This window comes from Passer montanus, unplaced genomic scaffold (assembly GCF_014805655.1).
Source record: "Passer montanus isolate IOZ18808 unplaced genomic scaffold, ASM1480565v1 scaffold38, whole genome shotgun sequence".
NCBI classification, from domain to species: domain Eukaryota; kingdom Metazoa; phylum Chordata; class Aves; order Passeriformes; family Passeridae; genus Passer; species Passer montanus.
Genome location: NW_024368596.1, coordinates 8,538,592 through 8,560,269, shown reverse-complemented (window position 1 = coordinate 8,560,269; position 21,678 = coordinate 8,538,592). Strand labels below are relative to the sequence as shown.

General features: G+C 50.5%; 1 protein-coding gene across 1 annotated transcript in view; it reads right to left on the bottom strand.

Moving 5' to 3' along the window:
• Nucleotides 1-6,246, bottom strand: part of GPC4 (glypican 4) — a 66,921-nt gene extending 60,675 nt beyond the window's left edge. The window contains exon 1 of the mRNA XM_039717487.1: nt 6,078-6,246. Within this exon, the coding sequence (XP_039573421.1) occupies nt 6,078-6,246 (169 nt within the window). The remainder of the gene's footprint in view (nt 1-6,077) is intronic.
• Nucleotides 6,247-21,678: the final 15,432 nt, after the last annotated feature.

The window sequence follows — 21,678 nt, the reverse complement described above, 5'->3', positions numbered from 1 at the left end:
GCAAGGAGGTTATTGCCCGGGAGACTGGGACTGGCAGCTCACTCTCAGCCTGGCCGCCCAGAGGAGACACATCCTGACCTCTCTGGCTAAAAGAATGTCCATCCCCCACCAAAAAAAAAAAGAAAAAAAAAGAAAAAGAAAAAGAAAAGCAGAACAAAAGCAATCTTCACAGTATTTTGCAGCAGACTGAATAATCCCGATGCTCTGTCCTGGTGCTGCCCACACCTGCGGGAGATGTCAGGGACTGTGCCTGTGCAACTCAACACACGTGCACATCCACAGAAGTCCCTGGTGAGTCCATGGGAATGGCTGTGTGGGAAGGGGACAGAAGATGAAAACCACACATCTGACACCTCTTGAGAAGCACTGGTAGTCCTTCCCCATCCATACAGGTTCCCGGGTTGGCAATCCATGGCACAGAACCAGGACAGTGGGGTCTGCATGAGCCACCATCCAACACCAAGAGCAGGCTAAGTCATCACAGACATTACCACCTCAAGGAACTGGGACCTTCCCAGGCTGCTGACAGAGGTCCCAGCCCTGTTGGGCAGATGCTGCCTGCACCTCCAAGACAGAAAATGCTCATCTGGAACCTTCTCCCATCAGAGCCCTCTCAGACACACAGCAGTGATGCTTCATCCTCAACTTCCTTGGCTCCACAGGTACCAAGGAAATACCATGGCAGGGGGGAGATGCAGAGACCCAAAACAGCGCCTTGCTGTTGTGTTGGCCTGGCTCTGCTGCTGTTTCAGTATGAATAAAAAGCCTGTTGACATACGAAAGCCACAGAAAATCTCCCTGAAACTACAAAACAGTACTGAAAACATTGTGCAGCTCCGGCCTTCTGCACAATGTACACACGCCTATTCAGCCTCTTAAAAAACAGCTACATGTCTAAGGAAACATCTGATAATTAAGGCAATTTTAACAATAGATAATAATTTGACTATGAATTGTATGGAATGTAATGACTGCTTATTCTGGCAGAAAAAACAGAACTTTCTATGAAGCGTCTGCCAAGGAAAACGATACTCCCACTCAGCCCGGACCACTGCAAGCAGTTGCTGCTAACCACATGCTTCAGGCTGCCGGCTGCTAGGACACGGTGCGCCTCTGCAGCTGAACAAAACCCCGCGCTGCACATTCGCCGAGGCAAAGAGAAAAGCACATTTCCCGGCCGGGAGCCGCCGCCAGCCCCTGCCAGCAGCGCCGGGCCGCACGGCCGCCAGCGCTGCTCGGTGGCCTGCACGCCGCTCGCACACTGCCAGCTCCCCCCTCACGCTGCTCCCAGTTGCTAAATGGCATTAGAAGCAGCTAAAAATACTTCAAGCGGTTCTCTCGTTTAGTTTTCCGTGCTGGCAGTTGTGTTGGCGGCGGGGATGTTCTCCAGTGGTCGCTTCTCCACCCACGGGTACGCAGGTAATCAGTTCATTAATTAGTCCGTGCCAGGCAGGAGAAAACCCTCTGCCAGCCAAGGACCGCTGTCTTCATCGGATCAATCATGGCAAGCAGGTACAGCTGGTGGCCAGGTCACGCCACACCTTCAAAGAGACCTCAAGGATGACCAGGTGTTATCTGCTACTTCTCATAACACAGCAAGTCCAGAGCTGCCTCCTGCAAACCGACTGCAACAGGCTCAGCAGTGCCAGACAGCCCGAGTAACACTGGCCTGGAGGGGAGCCAGAAACCCTTCCTCCCTTGGAAGAGGCCACATGGAAGAGAAGCATGTGAAAAACTAAAGAAGCATTTGCTGAACTTGACATGTAAAACAATGGGCTGGTTTTGGCTGGAGTAGAGTTAATTTTCTTCACAGTGGTTAGTATGGGACTGTGCTCTGGATCTGTGCTGAGCATAGGGTTGATAATACAGAAAAGGTTTTGTTATTGCTGAGCAGGGCTTACACAGAGCCAAAGTATTTTCTGCTTCTTGTACTGATACGCTGGCGAGGAAGTTGGAGGAAGAGACACAGCTGGGACAGGTGACCCCAAGTGACCGAAGAGAGATTCCAGACCATATGACATCATGGTCAGTATATAAAGTGGGGGGAAGAAGGAGAAAGGGGAGGACATTTGGAGTGATGGTGTTTGTCTTCCCAAGTCACTGTTACATGTGATGAGGCCCTGCTTTCCTGGGATGGCTGAACACCTGCCTACCCAAGGAAACACTCAATTCCTGGCTTGGCTTGCATGCTCAGCTTTTGCTTTCCCTGTTGAACTGGATTCTTCTCAACCCACAAGTTCCCTACCATTTACCCTTTTGGTCCTCTCCCTAATCCTTTCCATAGGGAAGTGAACGACTGCCTGTGTGAGGCTTGGTTGCTGGCTGGGGTTAAACCCCAAACAGCAATGCAAACAAAGCAGCCATCCTGACTGACCGAGGGCAGGACACGAGGACAGAGCACCCACTGACAGCCATAAATACACTGGGGACAAGTGAGCAGCAGACATCAGGGCACACCTGCCCACAGTTACTTTGGGCAGAGTCCCAGAAGCCCAAAAATCAAGGGTCAACAGATTTCCTCTGCCATGGAGAAAGAACTGCTCTCACAAATAAATGCAGCTACTCAATTAATTTGGTTTAAATAGAGATTAATTACACTGAACACTTCACTAAGACTGAACAGAGGGCTGACTGCACCCAGCTCCCTGCAAAGGCAGGCTCCAGGTTTGATCTGTGCTCTCCACCACTGCCAGGAGAGCAGTGCCAGTGAGAGCAGGGATGACACTGCTGAAGGAATTTTGCCAGTTTTCCACCAACAGGCACGATGGTTTTGGTTTTTTCTCCTTTTCAATCCAGGAAAAGAAACATCTAGTTCTTCCAATTAGCAGGAAAAGGGAAGGAATTTCCGTCTGTTTAACACCTGAGGGCAAGAAGCAGCCTTTTGAAAGAAAGGTTGGGTAGGCGTTTTTTGTTTTTTAAATCACAGCCACCTACTGTGGGTCTGCAGATGCCACCAGCTCACTTTGCATTTCTGCAGCCCCACCAGACCAACCAGGGTAAGCAGCCCCTTCAGATGGTCACTCCGGGGAGTTTAGCCCTGTCAGGACAGCTCAGAGACACCTGGAATCCATAAGGAACATTCTGGGTAGAGTCTGAACAAAGTCAGGCTCCGGGACCCAGAACTTCCCAAGATGTGACCCGTCCTTGGGAAACTGTCAAAGTCATCTTAAAAGCAGTTAGAGGCTGGTGCTCTGCCCACACCACCTACTATCTACATGCTATCACGAGTCAGGTTTCACAAACCAACTATGTAGACATCAGGTCTACGAAAGCACTGACCTCTCCAGCAACAGCAAGATTGCATCTGCACTGCCAGGAGCTTTGCCACACACATCACAGGGCTAGAGGGGCAGCAGCCACTGAGGAACACTCAGGTACAAAGCAGCACCAAAGGGAAACGATTATGAAAAGCTTCCACACAGATTTATAGCAGTAGTCTGTGTTTATACCTCTAACACCAAAGAGACATAAAAGGAAACAAGTTCTCTATGTCCCACACCACAAATAACCCATTTTACACCTCTTATCAAGCAAGCAGTGAGTTGACCAGCTGTGTGCCTCTTTCAGAAATGCCTAGGTACTTCAGCAAGATATAACCTGCTATTTATGCATACTCTTAATTAGGTCCTAAACCTCATCTAAATAAATATTAAAGTGAACTCCTGGGTAATTATGGTGAAGGAGCAGCCTTTTAATGCCACTAGAATAGCAATGATACAGATAAAATGCCTGCTGGAATGGGCATTTCCTTGAAAAAAAGAAGTTTGCATATCTGCTGTTCCAGAAAAAAAAATAAATGTGGCCAAAATATCCATGTGAGATGCTATAAAACCCCAAATGACTCCCATGCCCTTCCAGTGAGGATGAGTTCCACTTGCTGTCACATAGCCCAGAGCAGGGACACATCTGCCTGCACCACACAGCTGCTTCACTTTACAGTTCAAGGCCAACATTTTGTAGGATCACTAATCCCCAACAGCAAAGAAATCACTACACTTACAGAAACAAATTTGCCACAGCTTTTAGGACACCTTTTCACAAAGATGCTAGGAAGTTTCTGTCTGCACTGTGATCTAAAGCCACTTGCTAAGATGGTATGAGAATAAAGCATAATCTATCAAATCACTACAAAAATCTAACAAAGAAGTTGATGCACTTCAGACATGAACAACCATGTGTCCACACATCATCCCATCAGCATTCATGTGTCTACACGTGGTTCCATTCAGCCCACTGAAGCCTCCCCAAGCTGTCCTCCACCAGTTTAGTGAGCAGAGAGGTGCCACCAAGCAGAAATCACCAGTTTCCACCATCGCCCCAGTGGATACTTGTCCAAGCACATGGCTCATTCCCTCACACACATTTATCTTGTTCCCACCGATAGCCAGGCGCCCAGGTAACGGCCTGTCCAAACCACTTACTCTCCTGAGCCTGTCCAAACCACTTATCACCTGAAACACCATCTGAAATCAAAGCTTTGGCACGTGACTCTTTTCTGGAGACACAATACACACCGCAGGCCTCCTACCCTGGTGCCAGACCTCAGCCTCCAGCTTTATCACCTGGCCCATGGGACTCCAGCACCCTGTGCTGATCCCACAGGTGACGTTCTCCACTCTGGGAAAGCTCAACACCAGCAGTGGGACTGGTGGTTACATCTGCCCACACCTCCTGAGCAGCAAGAGGGGAGATCCGGAGCCTCTAAACACAGCCCACGCCAAAACCACATGAATTCACAGGGGGAACGTGAAACTGCAGCAGGTGTAGCACCCCACTCCAGGTTTAATTTTAAATTCAGTCACACTTGAGGTGCACCACACTTTAAAGCTGTACACAGCACGCCTCCTTTAAAGACTTCCACCATCCTCTCTGAAATACCCCGCACAGCAGGATTACGTTTAAAACACAACTTTGCAAGACCTGTTGCTTTCCAAGCAAGGCCAGACACAGACTCCCTGTGCCCCTGGAACAGCAACATAACCCAGGCCATACTTTCAGCATGTCACTGCAGAAAGCCCTTCTTTTGTCAAATAATCTTACCTTGCTCATCACTTTTCTCAAACAGACAACAGCTTTAGAGCTTCAAATGGAAGCCCTGTCAGCATGATGTACTCCTGACATTCTCCAAAGCTCACCAAGTCATCTTAAACAATAATACATAAAATAAGGACTAGGTCAAACCTTCCCAATACTGGACTTAAGGGGAAGTCTGCTCACGTTCTGATCCTACACTGATGAGGGCTGGACTCAAATGCAAGACTATTTATTAGAGACCATTTTACAAAGCAGGCAGAGTGAAGGGGCGAGAGTATTTTAACTGCAACCAGTCAGACGTTTCTCATTAAAATATTTCTAGGAGAAGTAAACGGGCCTGCAATTTTATTCAAACAGATGTAGGCTAAATGCATATCATTAGTCTGACAATACAAAAGCACAAGCGACTGAAATGATTTTAATTTTGTCAGTGAAAAGGATAATGTATGCATATCTGGAGGGCACACCAATGGTAAAGATTACCCCCAGCTTCTATCTGAGCCGTCTAAAGGTATTTACTTGGGGTCTGTCTGTGTTGTGACAGTGTCCCAGACCGAAATGAATGCCTCCAACACTCCACATTTTTGAGCCATTCAGTCATGCATTTTTGTTATTGTTGAAAGTAGTGCGAAATTGCAGTGCATGAGCTGGAGTCCTTGGTGGTCTCCGAGGATTCCAGCTAAAAAGGCACTTCCTTTGTTCCGCGGAGAATGCGGTCCAGTAGGTCATTCAGAAGGGGAAATAAAAGCAGCGGCCCTGGGAGGGAGATGAAGGATGAAACAAAAAGAATAAAATGTTTTGGGTGTGAGCACATTAGCTACCATTTCCTACTGCTGCCGGCTGCGAGCACTCCTGTTCCCGGGATGCGCAAGTACCTCGGGACGAAGGTTGAGGGAAGGAAGAAAGAAATAAAAAGGAAGGGGAAAAAAAAAAAAAAAAAAAAAAAAAAAAAAAAAAGCCGAGCCCAGCCGAGCTGGGGCACCCCGCGCTCCGCGGGGCCGGGCCGAGCGCGCACAAAGGCGGCAGCGACGATCGCGACTCACCGCTGATCTCGTGGCTGGGCGCCTCGCTCTGGCTGAAGCCCTTGGCGGCGTAGAGCCTCCGCACTTCGGAGCAACTTTTGGCGCGGGGCTCGGCGGCCAGCAGCAGCGGCAGGCTGAGGGCGGCCAGCGCGCACAGGAGGGGCGGCAGGCAGCCGCGCCGCCGCGGCATGGTGCGGGCGGGCAGGGGCCGCCAGCCGGCGCTCCGCCGAGCCTGCCCCGCCGCGCCCCGCAGCAGCCGCGCCCGCTGCCCTGCGCCCCGCTCCGCTGCGGCTCCGCTCCGCTGGCCCGGCGTGCGGCGGCGCTCCGCGAACTTGGCCCGGCAGGAAGCACATGGGGTGGTGGTGGAGGAGGAGGAGGAGGTGGAGGGAGGCGGGGAGGGCGGCAGCCAAGCAGGATCGCGCAGGGCCGGGACAAGCCTCTGCAGCCCCCGGGAAAATCAGGAGCTGGGATCCGCCCGCCCAGCGAGGCGGAGCGGAGCCCGGGGCTGCCCGGCCGGCCGGCCCCGCGCGGGCGCTCCCTCCCGCGGAGAGCCCCGGCTCTGCCCCGGCACGGGCACCCCCGGCACGGGCACCCCCGGCACGGGCACCCCTAACACGGGCACCCCCGGCACCCACCCCTGCCCGGAGCCGGGCTGGCAGCGCTCGGCCCGAGGAGTTCCCACCTGGCACCCACGCTCCCACCCGGGCCAGCTCCGGAGTGCCCCGCCGGGGAAAGAGAGATTGCCCGGAAGGGCTGGAACGGCTCGGCTTTGCCGTGCCTCCCGAGCTGGAGCTGTGGATGGTTCAGCTCTGCCCCAGGTTTAATGGGTTCACTAGGCTGATGAATTTTGACATCGCTGTGACAGGTCTGAACTATGTGCATGAAAGACTTGTCAAAACCGACATTTTTCCACCGATCTTCTGTTTCCAAGAGTTCAGTAGGGCCTCAGGAACACTGACATCAAGGTGCTCCAGTCACTCTCCCTACTACCCCAGCCCAGCACACAGACACAGGCACAGATGTAAAGAAGCCCTGCTGAACCCTTGGACCAGAGTCCAACAGTTGCTCCTTGCTTCTGTTTACTGAAAAATCACACAGTATTGCAAGAATGACAGGCACCGTCATAATTTCCTGAGGCTGCAATGCCACTTAAAGGGTCTGCTCAACCCTTGCTCCCTGTCATGGGGAGGTCTCCTTGTCCTTGTCCCCTGGGTGTGGGAGCTCTGTCCTGCTGCAGTGTCCATGTGTCTATGTTCACTGCTGTGCCTCAGCACATATCCATTTTCCCAGGACAGTGTAATGGCCTGGTGATAACACCATTTAAGAAAAATAAATGTGCAGCGGTTTACAATACAGTGCTCCTCTCTGGGCTTCATTTCTCTCATTGCCACAGTGGGGAAGGAAAGGTGAAACAACAGCAAAGGAAGTTGCCAGCTTCACCTCCTTGCTCCCAAGCTTTTGCTACCAAAAGTCCAGGTGGATCAGGAGGAAAAGTTCCTCTGTTTATTTCCGCTGTGTGACCAAAGCATGGCCATGCTGTCCAGCCAGGCACTTCTCCTAGGAACAAGATGCTCATCCAGCTCTGAGCTTTCCAGCGGCGATGCTGGCAGCTCACCACAGCCTTGGGGCAGCACAGGCTGCTGCAGTCACAAATCACACCAAAAGCAGGGGAAAACCACATTACCACAGCCAGTGGTAATGTGCCAGCCGCAGTGGAGAGGCTCATGCTGCAGCAGGGCTTCCTCTGCCTGGGTACAGGCTGCACAGAAAATGAGCCCCACCATCCCCAGGGGAAAAAAAAATAGAAAAAAAAAAAAGGAATTTGCTTTATCATGGTTTAAAAAGTCTCCACCAGCGATGCTGATGGAAAGGGGTGTGGGGATCTCAGTCATCCTGCCATCCGCTGGGGCCACTCACACTAAGCTGGTGAGACAAGCCAGGCCAGAAGTTCTCATGAAGTTATAAAGTGTCCTGAGAGAGAATAATCCTCTAGGATCTGGCCCTGCAATGTATGACTGAGTTCTGGTTTTCAAAGCACTACCTCACCCTCCCAGCCTTTATTTGAAGAGACAATGTGAATTTTAAAGAGAACTCAGCAGGGAGCACTGCATTTTTTATTCCAAAGTGAGAGAGAAAACGAGAGTGAGAAAGTCTGTGGGGTTAGAGACAGCTTGCCATTTGTTGTTTCTCATAATCCCATACCTCGGTGGGATTTAAGAAACCTCCTGAAAAACACGGAGGGTTTTGTCAAATACTTGCTCAAGTAGTTAAATCAAAGGCTGAAGCAAAACAATGGAACTGCCTGAAAATTTTCATGAAAAACTCTTTTTCTTTTTTTTTTTCTTCTTTTTTAAGGAATGTAAAAGTAGCCTCTCTCAAAAGGGAACTTTTTTCTCTGAGTTTTTTGCTTTCTCCAGCATTTTTGCACATCTGGCAGACCCTCCCCAGCCCCCTCACCCCAAACTGCTCGAGCAATTTCCCTTTCCCAGGAGAAAAAGATGGAGAAAAGCAAAGGAAAAAACTAATGGTTTAGTTTTAAAAAGACTGAAAACTCCTGACTTTTCATGCCCCCCAAAACTCTTTTCTCTCCGTTAGTATCCCTGTCCCCAGACTCTGTGTTTCTTTTCCAGCCCTATCTCCAGGCCTGCTGTGGTGGCACAGGATGCTCCTCCATCCCAGGTTCACGTCCCCATCTCCCCTGCCTGGCAAAGAGTGCTGCCTGCTAAACTTTCAAAGCTGTTTGGTCTCTACCTGCTATGAGTCTCCTCTCTTATTTGGGGGGGTCCCAGTGTGTCCCTCTCAGCAGCGTGGGCACCCCGGGCTGGGCAGAGCTGGCACAGCCCTGGCACAGGAGACAGTGACAAGGTGACATCACCCCCAGTGTGTCTGCACAGAGCCTCCTCCAGCGTATGCCACGGACCTTGCACGACCTGGCACTTCGAATTTCCATCATCTTGTTCAGTCAAAAAGTTGCAGCCCTGCCAGCTTTTCAGAGAGAAGGAAGGGCAGGCAAGGAAAGCCAGAGAAGATATGTCTCTCCACAGCTTCTTTTCAGTTTCCTCCCATGTGCTGCCTCTCCTGCACAGCTCAGACCTCCAGGCACACTGCTCCTGCCCAAGCCTTCATCCACACAGCAAAGTTATGTTGGTTTAATTAAAACCACTTTGAATCCACTCTAAAGGAATCAGCACTAATCCTCTATGGGGGTGTGGTTAAATCACGATAAATCTTAGTGGTATCAACTGAGTCCACTGGCTTACACCAAAAATTGGTACAAATAATTGCCAACTGCACAGGATTCCCAGGATCAATTGTAACTTCAAGTTGGCAGGAGGGGAGCAGTTCTCTAGCACTGGCAAATCTTGGCAGCAGAGAGGAACACCAAGCCCGGCTGCAGCACCAAGTACATTCAAAAATCCCTCTGGAGTTATATGAGGGTTTAAGCTTTTGGTCTGATTTTAATTCTGGTCCTGGCCATAGGTCTGCCACAACCCTGCAGTGTTTCCAGTCATTTGTCAGGTCATTTACTGGGGGGTTGTATTCGGATAAAGATTTCAGATGTAGCTGTCTAGGAAAACCTGGCTGAATGCTATCCTTGGCCTGGCTATCATTAAGGATGATTAAATCCTACACTCTGGTAGGAAAGTCTGGGCCGCAAGGAGGTCAGAAAGTGTCGAAAGGGAACTGGACAAACATGTCTTCCCAGCTCCAGCTCATCAGCAGGAGATGGCTCACTGTAAACCCGAACCAGGCGAGTTCCTGCGGCAGAGCAGCCAGGCTGCAGTGAGGGATGCTCAAGTGGAAACAGTCTCCTTTGATAAAACCCCAGATACCACAAATTTAGGGGTGTTTAATCCAGGGCATCTGTCCTGAGGATGGGGGATCCTGCTAGTTGCAAAATGATGGTCTGAATCTGGTTTCTGAATGTCAACAGCCTGATATTTTAGGGCAAGCAGATCTAGTGTTTTGTCATGGGCTGATGTCTCTATTTATTTGTATCCCTTATTTTTATCCAAGGGCTACTTCACCCTATAGAGAAGAACAGGAACCTCCTGCAGCAACTGGGGCAAGGGGTGGGTTGGTGGGTTAGCTCCTTGCTGCCTTCTGCAGATGGGCTGATGCCAGCTGGGTGTGAGGGGCTGTGCATGCTGAAGAAAGATGGAAAGATGCTGAAAGGACGGGGGGATCAGGCTGGCTGTGCAGTGAGGCTGCTGTTAGTGTCACTCAGCTTCCCATGTCTGGAACAGCTTGCAGAGCACTGGGCTTCCTCTGCAGAGCTCAAGACCATCTCCATTTTAGGGAATGCAAGAGTTTGTCTCTTTCCCCAGAAGCTATCCCAGCTCTGTCCCCAGGCACCACAGGGAGGAGACCTGGGGACACACAGCTTTGAAGGGCACGGGAATGCACTCACTTTCACAGATTTTCATGCCTGCACTCCCAGGCTCTCCCAAAAGTGACTGTGTGGCAGATGGCTCTGACGTGTAGCACACTCACACCCAGAGGATAAAAATATTCCCCAACAGATTCCTGGCAAGTGAACGTCAGTCACCATTGCTCCAGAGCTGGCCATGGCTTCCTCTCCTCCTCAGTCCCCCATCTGGGGGTGCAGAGAGGGTCCCCAGGCTGCATGTCCCCAGTGGTATCACACAGATCAGTGCTGGCAGCTGGGCTGGCATCCCAGGTCCATGCTGACTCACCTGCACACCATTCCTGGGGACATGTCCCCATCCTCCCTGCCCCTCACATCTGGCTGCCACTGAGGAAGGGTGAGAGGTGACATGGGAGCCTGTGTCTGCCTCACCCAGGCCCTTCTCAGTGTGATGACAGCCATGATGTTTAATTCTCCATCCACACTCACATAATCTTCCTGTGGCCATGAAGTGGGGCTGGAATGGGGACATCTTGAGGCAGGGGGATATCTTGAGAGGGACCAGTGGTTGCAGGGCAGAGAAGAAGATGGGTAGCACAATTCAAGAATGAGAGAGGAAACAAGCCCCCAGCTCATTCTTGCATTTTCATCCCTTCCTAGCAGCAACCCCCTGCTCAGCCCTCCTTGGACATTCTGAGCTATATTTACAGCAGATATTGCTGTCTGGGTTGATTTATTTTGCTTTTATTCCACTCCTAAGAGTTGGTTCAATGCTGGTGCCAGCCTGGGACAGGCAGTGGCAGGATAGGGGCAGAGTGAGGTTTGTGGGTGCTGTGAGCAGTGGCACAGCCAGCCCACACACTCCAGAGTGTGCAGCCTCCTGGGCCACAGATAAGCTCATCACCCATCTGGAGGGGTCACAAAACTCTGGAGCTGCAGAGATTAGGACAGGAAAAAGCATTAGACACCTGATGCCTTCCTCCCTGGCCCAGAAAAACTGACCTCAAGCTGTCCTCTCCCTGTCTGTTCTCAAAATCCCTCCTCAGTCTGTCCCAGCTACTGACTCGGTATTTCGCTGCACAAAAGCATTTCTTAATGGCTAACCTAAACCTCCCTGGCCACTGTTCAAGCTGGTTATCTTTTTCCTCCTATCTCCTGTACATGGAGAAAACATACCCTGCTATCAGCAGAGCCCAAAGCTCTTGGCTCATGTGGCTGGCACGGCACAGCATGGCTGGAGGTGGCCCCTGTTGCTGTTGGTGGTCCCACCAGCTCTGGGACTTGGCCCCTGCAGACCTGGGGCAGAGGGAACAACCCCAAGCACTGTTCAGAGCAGCAGGAAATACTCTTCAGCATGGAAAGGAGAGACAGGAAAGGCATGTTCAGAGCAGCGGATAAGCCAGACAGCTGGCACTACTTAAAAACGAGTAATAGCTACAGATCACCTGAACCTCCTGGTGCCAGCTAAAACACTGTGGAGCTGAGCCAGGAGAAGAGGGAGCCTGTTGTCCCAGGGGTGTCAGCAAGGCCATCCCAGTCCCCTCTGACGCTGGGCATCACCTCTCATGGCAGGTGCTAGCTGTGGGCAGGCAGCTGGTTCCCACAGCAGCACTGTTTCCATCTCCAGGCCATGCTGTGCTTCTCCAGGATGGAGCTGCACTGTGATGGTCAGCAGAGAGGCCAGAGCTGGCTTTTAACAGCTTGGGAAGATCAGTGTGAGCTTACCAGGGGGAGCTGCAGAGGTCTTAATTACTGCAACCAGCACTTCATCTGGGGCCTTTCATTCCCCCGAAGCACTTCCACCTGGGCACCAGTCCAGCAAGCGTTTGGTTTGTACACATCTGCCTCGTTCCAGCAGGGATGCACGTCACTGCCTTTGAGGTTTTTGTTAGCAGAGGGGAGCAGAAGTGGCCAACTCCTTTAATATCACCTGAGATGCAGAAGGCAAAACAGGTCAAAGGAGAGCAGAGGGAGCACCAGCTCTAAGCAGGACATGACCCAGTCCTGTTCTGTACCAGGCTTCAGTATCAATAAAATAATGATACATTAAAAAATAACGATGAAACTTTTTTTTTTTTTTTAATCCTCAGGCACTCTTTTAGTTCTGTTTATAGGCTATTTCAAAAGAATTTGTAAACACAGAGTGGAAAATGTGTGTGCTACACAGGTGTAAGTAAACAGAACCTGCTTAAAAGACCCACTGCTGAAGGCAGAAGGTCCTGGCACACACTGCTCACCCTCTGGATCACCTGGCTGGCCAGGCTGCTGTGGCTCCTCTTCCCAACAGTGCACTGCTGGAAGCAAAACCCATGAAGGAGCACACCAGGAGAATGGGATGCAGGATGACTGTTGGCTTAAGTCCTGCTGCTCAAGAGGACTCAGCAGACTTTGCCTTGGACCAAAGTGACCACAGCTCCTGTCCCTCTCCCAGGTTTGATACCCATCAGAGGTGCAACCCTCCTCACCATCCCAGCCCCTAAATGGATTAAGCACCATCCATACCACAGCAGGGATGTACATCCCTTGCCTTTGGCTCCATCCTCCTTGTCCAGCAGGGCTGGGGCAGCACACTGGCTGCCAGACATTCATGGTTATATCATTGCTGCTTAAAATCCTTTTTTTTTTTTAATCTTCTTTTTTCATTCTCATCCATTCTTGCCCCTCACCCCCCATGGTTTAAAGTTTTCAAATGAAAATATGCAAGTTGTGACTTGCGGGTAGTGAGTTGGGGCTTGCAAGGAAAGTGGGAGGGAGGAGAGAGGAAAAGAAAGAGTGATCGGCTCAGAATGCCAGCAATTGTTTTTATCCTTTCCAGATGAAGGAAAAAGATCATGTTATTTGTTCAGCATACAGTTCCAGATTTTCAGGAATGAAATCTGAGAGCAACATGTCAACGGTGTGTCTTGAGAGCTGGGGTGGATGGCAGCCTTTGTGCTCCCAAACACCAGCAGGGCCAGCACGCTCAGCTGAGGGAAAAAAAAGGCTCCATTCTCACACTCTGAAGTGGTGGCATTAGATATCAGCAAGATAATGGGCCCAAGGCCTAGCCCTATTTCTTCTCCCAACCCAACGGCCCCAGGCTGCTGGCTTTGATGTACTCATTTATTTGCCTTTTCCTCTCACAGACGATATTTTTAACCGATATTGCGGTTTGGGCATAGACTGGGGAGAAAGGAGGGGGAAAAAATGAAAGTAATTTTATTTCAACAGCTGATCAGGAGAGAAGAAAGGGAAAAAAAGATTAAAAAAAAAAGAAAACCAGCCATTGGTTAGCCTGCAGGTCGATGTTTCCTGCTGTAAATCAGGCAGGACACGGTGGTCTCACAGCTGGAGGGAGATCAGCATCAGCCCGGGCAGACTGAGTGCCTGGACAGCCCAGCCCAGGGCATTTGCACTTGAATCCCCAGGGAGCAGGAGGGAGATAGTGGGGTCAGCGAGGTGGCCAGTGGCGAGATTCAGGCAGGGCTGATTGATGTGCAGGCCGGGTGGGTGGTCCCGCATGGCATGGGGACAGAGGGAGCACCACTGTCCCCTTGGTGTGTCCAAGGCTGCCCATCCCCTGCCTTCCCCTGCCACTCCAGCAGGAAGGTTGGGAGCACCCATGGCCTTCAGATACATCCAGAGCAGGGTGGGTGAAGAATTAAGAGAGGGTGAAAGCAAAAAAATAAAAGAAAGGACTTTTCTTGATAACTTGTTGGACTACCCACAGCCTGTGGGGAGCAATGCTGAGCATCCCCAGGTGCACAGGCTGGGAACCTCCCAGGATGACCAGTGCAGGGCTGGGCACAGCCCCACCTCTCCTTCCTCTGGAAAAAGGTGTCTTGGAGGAGGTGAAGACTCTGCAAATCACCCTCTGCAGAGCCTGTCACTGGAGGACCTGGCGTCCTGCTGGCTGTTATGTCCACAATTTGCACTCTTGGCTCCATCTTGTTTTGAAAGAGCAGCTCCAGGGATGTTCCCTCTGTGCCATGCTCAGACTTCACTTCCAAAACTGCCTCTGTGCAAAATCACCATCGCTCCTCCCTGCAGCACCCTCCCCTGCCTGCCCCCTCAAACAACCAGCTCTTGTGGATCCCGTGGTGCAGATGCTCACCATAGATTCTTGTACAAGAGGAGAAAAAAAACCACTCAACACTTTTTGCCGTTAATGGGCAAAAAAATGTTCCCTGTGGAAAATTTCCTTGCGACTCACATCTCTGTTTTGTTTGAGAAAGCAAAGCATCAGGTAGCTGTATGCCTGCTCTTCTCCTGTGCCATGGGTCTTTCTGCCTGAAAGTAACTGCAAGCAGTGCTGAGATCCTGCAATTTAGGTTTCACAATACTTCATGCAAGTGCCCAGCACTTGAAATTGTTGTCTCAGCTCTTTAAAGAAGTTTGGTTTTTTCCCCAAGTCCCACAGCTGCAGTGGGAAAACTGAAAACTCACACCCAAATCATGCAAAAAACAGATGGCAGGAATGGACATCCAAATTAATTATTTCTTAATTTAAAACTTCTTTAAAATTTAATTTGGTCTTAAGGCAGGCCTGGCTCTGCCAGCCAGCTCAGACACTGCTGGGATAACAACACTGTGACATTTACAATGACACCAGCTCCTATGGGTGTTTTTTTCCCAGAGCCTGTCAGCTGGCACACATGTCCCAAAGACACAGATATGCTCCTCAGTCACCTAAGCCATATCTCAACTGCAGAACCTGGTGCAGAATGGGCTCCTCCTGTGCTGGGACATGGTGCAGCCTCAGTCTGTCCCTTGCCAGAGATGGGTTGTGCAGAAAGGTGCGTCCCTGTGACAGCAGTGCTGGGGTAGGGGATGTTCTCAGCCCCCAGAAGAAGTATGCTTCAAAAGCAGGAGCATCCAGACTCTCTGAGGGACACTTTCAAGTGGAAAAAAATATAAAAACAAAGGGTTTAATTAGCCTGTACATCACCATTGGTGTGTACCTGCCCAGCGGAAGAGAGGAGGCTGAGGGGAAAAAGAGCATGGGAACATGACAGGAGGGGAAGCATCAGCACCTTCCCACTCTGTGAGCCTCTCAGGGCTCATCACACCCAGGAACACTGAGCCAATTATGTTTTAACACTCATTCTAACCATTACTATTTTGGGATGGAGCACCACAAACTGCACAAATCCCTTGGCCAAACACCACCCAGGGACAGGTGACATTGGTGGAGAGCCCTTGAAAGAGGCAGAGCAGGTTTGGCTGGGCTGGCATGCAGAGCATTCCCTCGTCCCTCCTGCATGCTCCAGACACCCTCTGAAAAACACTCAGGCCATGGCTTGCTCTGACCTTCCTCTGCACCTCCGGCAGCAGTGATTTCACTGCCCCTGCTCTGCAGCCAGCTCTTCCCTTGGGGCTCACAGTGATACCAGAACAAGCCAGGGCTCAGCAGCAAGGCCCTGTGCAGCAGCCCAGAGCCCATCCAGGCACTCCTGGCAGCCCTGCAAACCATCCACAGCCCGTCCCACGCTGTCAGGAACAAGATCAAGAGCAGAACCTTAACCAAAATGCCATGTGAGGCTGTGTAAAAGAGGTGGTAAAAGGGGAATCCACTTATCCCACAGTCAGCAGACAGGAACATCAGGATCTTGAGTTATTCCTTTAGAGATTGGATTAGCAGGTCAAGACCACAATAACCAGCAGCTTCTGCCAGACAGTCACCAGAGATGGAGTCTGGGAGCCCATCAGGCAGTGGGATCAATCAGTCTCCTTAAAAATAATTAAATGATCTGTCTATATCATGCTTAAAATGATCACTCTTAAAAGGCTGTAAAAACAAATTTCAGGCAAGAAGCACGGAAATGGCACAGAGGTTTGAGTGTGTGTACAGGATGAGCTACAGAGCAGTGGTGGTTGTTATTATTATTGTTGCTATTATTATTATTATGGTTATCATTATCATATCCCCACATACAAGGGCTCTTTCCCTCCTGGGAGTGAGTGTTGTGGAGGTCTCTGCAGAGGGAGGTGACACCAAGAGCCACACAGAGAGCAGCTGGGGGTTCCCTGCTTTCCTCACACCCTACCTGCACTCTGTGCTGAGACCTCCCCGTGCTCCTGCCTCTCCCTCATCCCTTGCTTGGTCCTCCAAAACTGGGATTTTGGCTCTTGCCACCTACAGCAGCCACTGCCACCTCCCCTCTGTGCCTGTCACCTGCAGCCCTGCAGCAGTGAACCCACAGGGGGATGTTAGCCCCCAACTTCAGTGGGCTTGTCTGGCCCTGGAAAAGACATAAATTGTTAGTGGTGAAACCCTTCAGCCTCGTGATGCAGCAAGTGGGAGGGTAACAACAGCTTCCTCTTGAGCATCACCACAGAGCTGGAGCTGGGACACTGATGACAAGAGTTTTTCTCCACCTTTCTGCTCTTTTTTACATTTTTTGAGAAACTTTTTTTCTGTGGTCACACATTTGGTGTCTGCAGGGTGGTTTCCATAAACGTGGCACAGCTTTTACAATACTAAATAAAGCAGCATGCAAATCCCATCTCCACATTTGCAGACTTGGAGTGTTTAAAAGGTGCAAGACCCATGTCTCTAGTTATTCTTTCACCAGCAGATATGCTGCTGCTAAACATTTGTCTCCAAGCTGTGTGACACAGCCACTCTGTGCAGCCAGGCTCATTTCCCTTCTGCTGGATCACCTCCAGCTTTAAGGCAATCCCTGTTATGTTAATGAAATTTCTCCCTCCCAAAGCAGCTTTGTGTTATGGCCCCCTGGACTGGTCAAGTCCCAGCATTATCCTCATATGCCAGAGCAGAGCCTGGTGCCATGGATTTCCTCCCAGTTGAGGCACTCAACAAGCTGTTACCTCTGCCATGGCTTGAAAAGTGGGTCACCATTTCCTAGCCCAGCCTTGGTGTCCCTTGCTCTGTGTGGAGCATCCCAAGGCAGTGAAAGGGCAGGAACCTGAGCCCACTCAGCTGGACTGCCCCTCACCCCAGTGCCAGGGGGAAGCAAGGCAGGGCTGCCCTGTACCCCAGCCTTGAGCACTGAAATGCATCCAGCCTAGAGCAAAACAAAACCAGCCCCTGGTTCCCAAAGCAGGCAGGCTGGCTGCTGGGAGCTCAGGGCAGCAGTGCCCTGGGTCCTTTCAGAGCTGTGCCTTGGGAAGAGGCAGCAATTAAGGAAAGAGCTGCTGGCCACAGGCACAGAGCAGACCCTTGCTGCCATTGGCCCTTCATTAACAAACCAGTGTCACCCCACAGGCCTGACCTGACCCCCTCTGCAATTAACCAGGCCAATTAGTGCCTTCACTCCTCTGTAAGACAGCATCTCCCTGCCCCTGGCTGCCCGGCCTGGCCCTCTGAGCCCCCAGCACTTGCTGGCAGCCCTGGCAAGGGCTTCCGTGGCCACTCAGGTGGCAGTGCCCAGCCTGGGCTTGCAGCATCAGCGAGGTGATGAGCAGGTCCTTTGCAGGGGCTTTCACACCACCAAGGCTGGAAAAAATCCCCTTCCTTGCCCTCCTGTTCTGTCATCCTTGTCACGAGAACAGTGAAGAGTCTGGAGCGAGGGCCCTGCTAGAATGATTCAAGAAAGAAAGATGTTGGTACTTTGGTGGGCTGGAAATAGTATCCCCTCCTCTTTCGTGGTCACAGGAGCACACAAAGCCATCCCTGCTGCCTCTGTGGCACTGCCATGGCCAAGTGTCCGTGCTGGTTACCACGTTCAGGAGATGCTGATCCCACAGATGGTGACAGGCAATAGCAGGAACACACCACGGGTCTGGGACCCTGGGCCAAATCCTGGATTGTTCCACAACTTCCAGCTCAACATCATGAGTCACTAATGCCACCATTCTCCCTTTTTTTTTTCCCATAAAACTTTGTTTTTCCATCAAATGGGAACAAATACACCCAATACCAGGAATTTTGCTAGATGGAGTCCAGATGACAAGTTCTCAGAAAATGCTGTCAGCTGCTGAGATTCAGATTCAAGAGACATCATCCAATGTTAACCATAAACAACAGGGGCAACAAAATGTCTGGCAGATCTTGAAGTGACACGAGATGCCTGCACTCCACAACAAACCCGTTTCACACCACAGGAAAGGTCACCACTTTAATCCACTTCTGGGTGGAATGTACACAAACGTCATTCTTCTTCACATCTGTAATTAAACAGCCTCTTGCTTTGCTATCCAGCTCATGTTTATTTTCCCATTTGCTAACATGGTGGATGGTAATATAATATGACACTGAAGGGACACAGGCTGCTACAGGCAGGCTTTCCACTTCTCTCTAGTGATTAGCCTGCAGAGAGCTGGAGCTGATGGTTGTGCTGCTTGGATCCAGCAGTGATTTCCTTCCTGGATGTGCACCATCTTTGCACATTGAAATAATAATAGCAGAGAAGACAGTGAAAGCAAACAAAAACAAATGACACAGATCCCTAAATGTGTTGACTCGTTGCAAGAAGTTGCTGAGGTCTCTGCTGGGCTCCTGCAAGGGAGAAGACAGCAAGTAAACTGGGAGGCTGAGGCTAAATCTGTACTTCTGCTATGAAAAATTTGGTTTTCAACACTGGTAATGTGCTGGATCACTTGGGAGAAATCTTCCTTCTCCCTGTGGCCACCAAGCAGCATTTGAAACAATGCTGGATAATCTCTGGTGGGGCCCTTCCTTCCCCACAAAGTGCTCTTGGGTACCCACCCCTGCCCACCACATGTGCCCAGGAAGAAAATCCCCACACCAGCAAGAAGGATTTTTCCCTCTCCAAACCTTCTGGGCTGCAGTGCAGGCACGTGGCTCACGGGGAGCCTCAGCAGGAGCTGGGCAGGAGGGCTTTGCAGGGAATGGTTTATCTGTCAGGAAGGACTGTGGGATGCATCACTTGGCAGCCCCCAGCATGGCTGTGTACTTCAGACCCCAGCACGCTCTCAGCAAAACAACACCAAGATGTTTATTTTCAAAAGGACAATATGTTTGACAAAATAAATGATATTTGATTAATACCCACTGCTTTTCTGGGTTTTTTTTTTTTTGAAGGCAGTAAATTTGCTGACTGTATAAACATGCCACAGTGCTTCATCTTCCTATGCCAACATTTCAGTTACCTCATCTCCAGGGAATGCCTTTAGTAACACTTTGACAAGCCTATTTAGAGGGTTGTTTGTGGGTTTGGGTTGTTTTTTTTCCCCCCACTTTTATTTCTTAGGGAGGTTTCCCATGAGGAAGCCACAGGCTGGAGCTGAATAAAATCCACCTTTTTTCTTCCTACAGAGACCTTCACTATGTCCCTAAGAGAAAACCCAAATTCCAACACTAAGGACCAGCAAGCATCCTCCAATGTCATAGTTTTTCATCCCATTCCCTTCTGACTCAGGTTTCATTCCCCCAGTACCTCCATACCTAACTCCTTGCTAAGGGAACAAATAACATACTGGGAGAATTTGTGATTTTCCTGGTGCCCAGCTGAGCCACCCCAGCTGTGGAGCTCAAATTTAAAAATCTCTGAGTTTGTGGGAATGGCCACCTGCTCCTAGGGGGTGTGTTGTGTGATCTGGTAAAGCTTTAGCAGCACTTGTCAATCATTAAACTGCAGTGCTGCTGGAAAGGTCAAGGAAATTCCCACCAAGGCCCCCAAGTGTTTGGGAACCAAAGGGTATTTCTGGCTGGATATTTCTGGATTGCTTTAGCTTAGGGGAGCCGCAGAGCCTGCAGGGCAGGACTGGTCTGGTGGGCTTGGCCAGTCCCACCACCGAGCTGTGTGCTCCAGCATGGGAAGGAGATGTCTCAGCAGCACACGTGCCTGTTTGGAGCATTCTGGGTGTTTGACTGGTTTCATATATTTTATTTTAAACACTTGTGCACCATGCCCTCTGTGGGAAGGAGATGTCTCAGCAGCACACGTGCCTGTTTGGAGCATTCTGAGTGTTTGAGTGGTTTCATATCTTTTACTTTGGAGACTTCTGCACCATGCCCTGTGTGGTGCCTGCTGCAGCCTGCTTGTCTCCCTGCTCCCTTGGTGCCTCTTGCCCACCACCACCAGCTCCTCCCCATCTCACCATGGACCAGCAGCTGCCAACAAAGCAGAGCAGGGGCCAGACAGCCACCTCCTCCCTGCCAGCACATCAATCCCCAGCGTGCCACCCCAGCAGGACCTGAGCTGTGCACCAACACAGCCCCCTCCAAGGCTGGACAGTGCCCTTTTCGTTGGTGGCATCTCCCTTGTTGTGCCCATAGCTCAGCATGCAGCAGTTTGGACTGAAAAGCAAATCAAAATACCTGATTATACAGGTAAAATACCTGAAAATACAGCACAGGATTCCACGTGTCCCCCTTCTGCTGACCCACAGGAACATGCCAGGTTTCTCTGATGGTGCTCTCTGCATCCTCCATGCAAGGGGCATTTTGTTTCAGCTGGAAGCTCCAGTGAATCCAGCCCTGGATCCTTGTTAGGCCCATGCTCCAGAGGACTTGAGGGCTTTGCTTATGGAGATGCATGAGGAATTCTGAAAATCTCCCTGAAAAACGAAACTGAGACACTTTAGATTTCACTTTCCCAAACAGCATGAGCTGTAAGCAGCAGCTGTTTCTAGCAGCTGTTCAGTGTGTTAGATTTTACCATTCCAGCACTAAACTATTAGTCAATTGATTAATGAACTGGAACTTCCCATCCAACAAAAATATTTTGGTTTTAAATTATAATTTGATGCGTGGTTAGTGCAGAAATGCATTACACATGCTAAGCACATGTTTGCATCTCCTCACCACCCTCAGACACAGGGAAAGGTGTCAGCTTCATCACCTTTTTAAGGCTGCTTGCAAACCCCTCCAGGGAATGCAGTTTTACCTTTAATGCAGTTTTTTATTTTGCAGACTGCACGAGGGTTGATGCTGCTCAGTCCTGCCCATGTGTGGGATGGGGCCAGCAGGCTCCTGCCACCCCACTGCTGTGATGAAAGGATGCTGTGGGGCTGAAAGGAGCTGCAGAATGGCCAGGAAGCAGTAAAGTTAACTGGCAGGAGTGAGGGCTCAATCATCTGAGACAGGAGACATTCCCAAGGTTGCCAGGCCTTTATCTGGTGGCAGCACAAGGTCCCCAGCCCACAAGGCAGCACTGGGACACTGCTGGCAGCTGCACCAAGGATCCACAGCTCTGCACAGGCAGACATGGGGACTGGAGTCAGCAGCAGCTCAGGACTGGCCCTGGGTTTCATCACAAAGCTAAAAATTATCTGAAAAGGAGTTGTTCCATTGTTTGGGGTTTTTTTTCGCCAGAAGTACCTCCATGCCATAAACTCCTCTATCCA